The sequence below is a fragment of the Leiobunum rupestre genome, chromosome 7, assembly GCF_980474605.1.
Source record: "Leiobunum rupestre chromosome 7, qqLeiRupe1.1.hap1, whole genome shotgun sequence".
NCBI lineage: Eukaryota > Metazoa > Arthropoda > Arachnida > Opiliones > Sclerosomatidae > Leiobunum > Leiobunum rupestre.
The window spans coordinates 51,838,192-51,842,845 of NC_143390.1; the positions used below are offsets into that span (position 1 = coordinate 51,838,192).

At 39.7% G+C, this 4,654-nt stretch overlaps 1 protein-coding gene across 1 annotated transcript; it reads right to left on the reverse strand.

The window, feature by feature from the left end:
• Positions 1 to 2,245: 2,245 nt before the first annotated feature.
• LOC149937010 (uncharacterized) lies at positions 2,246 to 3,707 on the reverse strand. The gene is made up of 2 exons (XM_090153743.1): positions 3,427 to 3,707; positions 2,246 to 3,362 (listed from the first exon to the last, which is right to left on the reverse strand). The coding sequence occupies exons 1-2, from the start codon at positions 3,666 to 3,668 to the stop codon at positions 2,246 to 2,248; spliced, it is 1,359 nt and encodes a 452-aa protein (XP_090009869.1). The 5' UTR covers positions 3,669 to 3,707.
• Between the last annotated feature and the right edge of the window lie 947 nt (positions 3,708 to 4,654).

Consider the following 4,654-nt stretch of genomic DNA (forward strand, 5'->3'; position numbering starts at 1 on the left):
GTGCTAAAGAGTTGAGGCCATCAAAATCGACTGGAACTGAACAAGATGGAGATGGTACGTAACACGCAAATGGTAAAATTTCAAAATTTCAAAACTAATTTCGAAATTATAACGCGAATTCTCTCGTCCGTTGGAAGTCGGAGTAATCCATGCAATATTAGAATGAAAAACATAAATCATTTTAGGTGATGCTCATAGGTTTGAAACAATTGAGCAGGTTTCAAGTTTTAAGTAGAATTCTTTGAACCGTTCACAAAATTATATATACATTTTTTATCCTAAAATTTTGGATCATTTTAAAAAAAAATTTAAATCATTTCTTAACAAAATTTCAGATAACCAAATTAGGGAATTTATTAACTGCCTTTTTTTGTCCCTATGTCACGCAGACAATATTCTAGGTCAATACACGGAAATCAGCCATTCAAATTCATCTGTTTATGATCACCATGAAAATATAATGCCAGTTAAACGTTTCCAGAATTCGAGCGACCAAATCTCGATTGAAATAAATCAAAAAAGGTCTGATCAAAATATTTCGAGCCAATCAAATTCGACTGGCTGCCATCGAGAAAATGCTTTGGGAAGTGAACAATTCTTTATCGGTCAACATTCTCTGGAACCAGTCAATTTTACCAAAGGTAATCAAGATAGTGGTCGACCTTTCGTGGAACCATCGTCACAGTTAATCGAATACAGACCGACCAGAATACATACGGAAAGCTACTCTAGCATCTTCGATAATTAGAGGACCCTTCTTACGAATCAGATGTGATGGATTATTATGAAGACAGTTGAAGAATGGTTGCTTAAATGTACTTAACAGAAGGTGTACGAGGTTTTAATCAATTTTTATTACTTTCACGATTAAAAGCTTTTTTTACGGTTGTAACGTTTAACTTTGAAATAATAAAGCAACACCATTTTATTATAATACAATATTTTTTTGAGTATATAATCTTGACCTAAATTAATCGACACAAAATATCCTGATCAGTGAGTTTTAAGAGACCGCGGTGCAACTGAAGGAAAGTTCATGTTTAGTTTCCTCCAAGGCCTACCGTGAAATGTGGAAGTGGTAGCGAGCTCCAACACCCTACCAAGGGCCCCAAAATCTTTAAATCTAACGAAACCCGTGGGAGTTAAGTTTAAATATCTTTTAAATACCCTTAACCATGGCGCTATTTATCGCGCAAAGGCGAAACTAAATGAGCTCTAGAAAATGTATGGCAATGAATAAAAGTTAAGATATAAAAAATTAACAAGTCAGAGAGACCATAACGCACTTCACATTATTTTCATAGTAACATTCACACACCATTCATTAAGAAATAGGCCGGGTAGGTATAAGCTCGTGGAAAATGTCAAAAGGTAGCGAGCCCGAGATGAATCCAGACAGAGGAAGCTGAAATTGGTCCTAATAAATCTCAAGCCTTGGAACCCCGGTTAAGCCACCACTGCTCCAACATTTCACCCCATTCACACACAAGTCAGGTGAGACAATTAAGTTCGCTCGTGACTCGTCCTTGCTAGAAACCCGCAGTTTTGTTATCGCAGACGCGGTTGGGATAGCTAGAGTTCCCAAACTACCCGTCTGCTCCCCACATTTTATTTGATCCTCTCCGGTTGTCATTGTAATTTTTACGGTTAAGTCTCTCGTTGACAATTATTTTGTGGAAACAGTGTATCTAAGTACTCCCATATCTAAGGATTTATGGACTTGGATTACAATTACAGCATTGCAATCTGAAGTGGCGATATTGAGCAGGGCATTTGAAAAGTCATTTTCATACTAACATCAACTCCCTACTTATTGGCGGATTAAGCAATAGGCCACGGCATTAGATTTGTAATTGGAAAGAAAGCAATAATGAATCGCGTAATTATAAAGCCATTGCCCATTCAGGGCAGTCTTTACTTCTCAGGCGGCCCTGGGCTAATAATATCAGACGTGCTTTTTCATATAGCCGGGTCTTCATTGAATACTTTACAATGAAATTGTAAAACAAATAGGCCCAATGGTGCCCCTCCAGCCTAGCCCTATGGTAGAGATGTTCCTGCGCCTATGGTTTTGTCGTAAATAGACACATCAGAACTAGATGATTTTAGCTACAGCAGAAAGCTTCATCAATTTAACTACTAACACTACGAATTTATCGTTTAAATAAAATTTATTCGTCATTCAGTCATAACAAACTTAAATATACACACTTTTAACATTACAGTAAACGCATCTCAAATTAAATTAATTTTGGTCAGAGGTTGAAGATGGAGACATGAACAGGTTGGACCCAAAGCGGACAATTCGATCGACGTTCATCGGACATTCGCCAAAGGTTTTCGAGCAGGCTTCGGAACCTGATCTGAGACCCAGGGCGAAGGCTCTATTGAAGATGTACGTCGCCGGGAAACTAGATCGCTCTTCGGGCTCGACTATGTCTTCCACCTCAGCGTCGCTTTTCAAAATCGAAGTCGGTAACTCTTCCGACGCAGAATTTGTTTCTCTACTGTCCTCAATAGCTTTGTTACCACCTTCAGAGACGTCCGGACCAACTGTAAAGTCTTCCAAAGCAACTCCTTCGGTGTTATCTTTATTCACTAAAACCTCATCGTCCGCACCGAAATCGTCATCGTCCAGGGTTTCGTTGGTGACCAGCTTGTTCTCGAAATCCTTTGAATTGCCAGAGGTCGCAAGATTTTCGTTTCGTGGCCGTAAATCATATGAGATCCTCACCCCAGCTACGAACGGGTTGTTGAACCTTAAATTGTGAGCATTTGCGTTGCTTTGATCAGCAAAGGTGGAAGCTGCCAGGTTACCAAAGGGAGCAACCTTGAGAACCGTCGTTGGCAGATGTTGAATGGTCTCCTGAATTTCTTTGGTGATGGATAAAATTGGGCTTTGAACCCTAGTGACGGCTTGGATATGTAGTGATGAAGCTGGCTTAGCAACGGCTAGTTCGTCCTTCTGGGCGAGCGGTAGAGATAACTTGATCAACGGTTGCTGAGCAATAGTGATTGCTGATGAATTAACCTTCTGTGAAAGTGAAACAGTTGGCGTGGCAATCGTCTTGATGGCTGGGAATGGTTTGACGAATGGTTGTTGTCCCCACTGAAGTGGTGCTGGCCGCCAAACCTTGACCGGTTTGTTAATGTAAACAGGTGTGCTGGGCATAATTTTGACCATCGAAGTTAAGTCCTGCTTGAAGCCGAACTTGGGAACGTCGATAAAGATAGAACCGACTGATTGTTTGGCATTTAGATCATCTTCGAGATCATTGGAGGCGTCACGACCTACTAGTTGTAGTTTTTCAGCCAGATTTGAACTACGAACAACGCTGAAGTCGAATGGCTGGTACTTGTAGCTGTACAAGGAAATATAATTATAGAAAATAGGAGTACTAACGTAGTTCGAGTACAATAACTTACCCAAGCGAGTGAGCAATACTATCAGTGTACACCCCATACCGAGACACGTTGGCTCCTGCACCGCATACCAATTTCAGAAGGCACATGTCCTGATCATTGCGAAGGAGGAATTGCAAGGCGGTTTCAGCAGTCGATGCGGCCGGGGATCCTACTGGTGATCGACCAGATAATTCTTCATTGGTAATTGGACGTCCAAGTATCACTGCGATCAAGCTGCATAACAAAGCAGTTAAAGCAAGCATGATGAATTGCGTAAAGAGGTAGCTGTTATCGTTCGAACAACGAAGTTGAATTATAATAACTTGTTTACGATGCCGTCCCTTTTATAGTGGATTTACAAATGTTTGTTTTGCCCGTTGCGTTAATAAATATATTTTTTAATTTCTTTTGATTGGAGAATAAAGATAGGCGCTCAAAGTGTATAAATTAATTTAAATAAACTTTTTTATTCATTTAATTACAACGACTTTCTTCGCCACTCTTGTAGCTGCTCAAAGCGATTTATTAAATAAAAAAATTATTTCTTCTAAACTTTGATTTCCACTAGCGCGTGTAACAGCGCGTCACTCCAGTTTGCAAAGTACAAACGTTTCAACGCGCGTAAAGAAAAAAAAATATTATGACGAGCTCTAGTGGAAACAAAGCATTAGAATTAGCAGGAAACTATAGATGTATACACTTGGAAGAATGCCTAAGGTTCCATTGGGACGGTGATACGAAAGCGCGTCGAGAAAAAAGGCGGGGCTTAACTACGTCAAGTGTAAGACGTAACACGACATTTCAAATGCATTAGCTCGAGGTTCGACGCGAAAAGACTGCGTCGTCATGGTAACAAATAGGCGATCTTCCCTCGCAAAAAGAGGCTTATAAAACAATGGATTTAATAACCTCAAGTTGTTATCGTACTTAATATTTTGAAGTAATTATAATGTTCTTCGCGAAAGAAGTGTAGTGATACCTAATTTCAGGTATTTTTATGGTTATAAAAGAGATAATCAGGTAAGCTAATAATATAATAACCATGACTAGGCTTAACGACGAGTTTTCGTCGAATGAGGGTAGCGAGGCGCGAGAGTTTTTCTCGTGAGATTTCCCGCTTTAAGACACGCCCGTTTTTACGAGCTTCATCACGGCTGTAAAAATCTACCTTAGACATTCGAAGTGTATACCTATATAGTTTCCTGGAATTAGAAACCATTTTCTTCGCCGATTAACGCACAAAATTCAT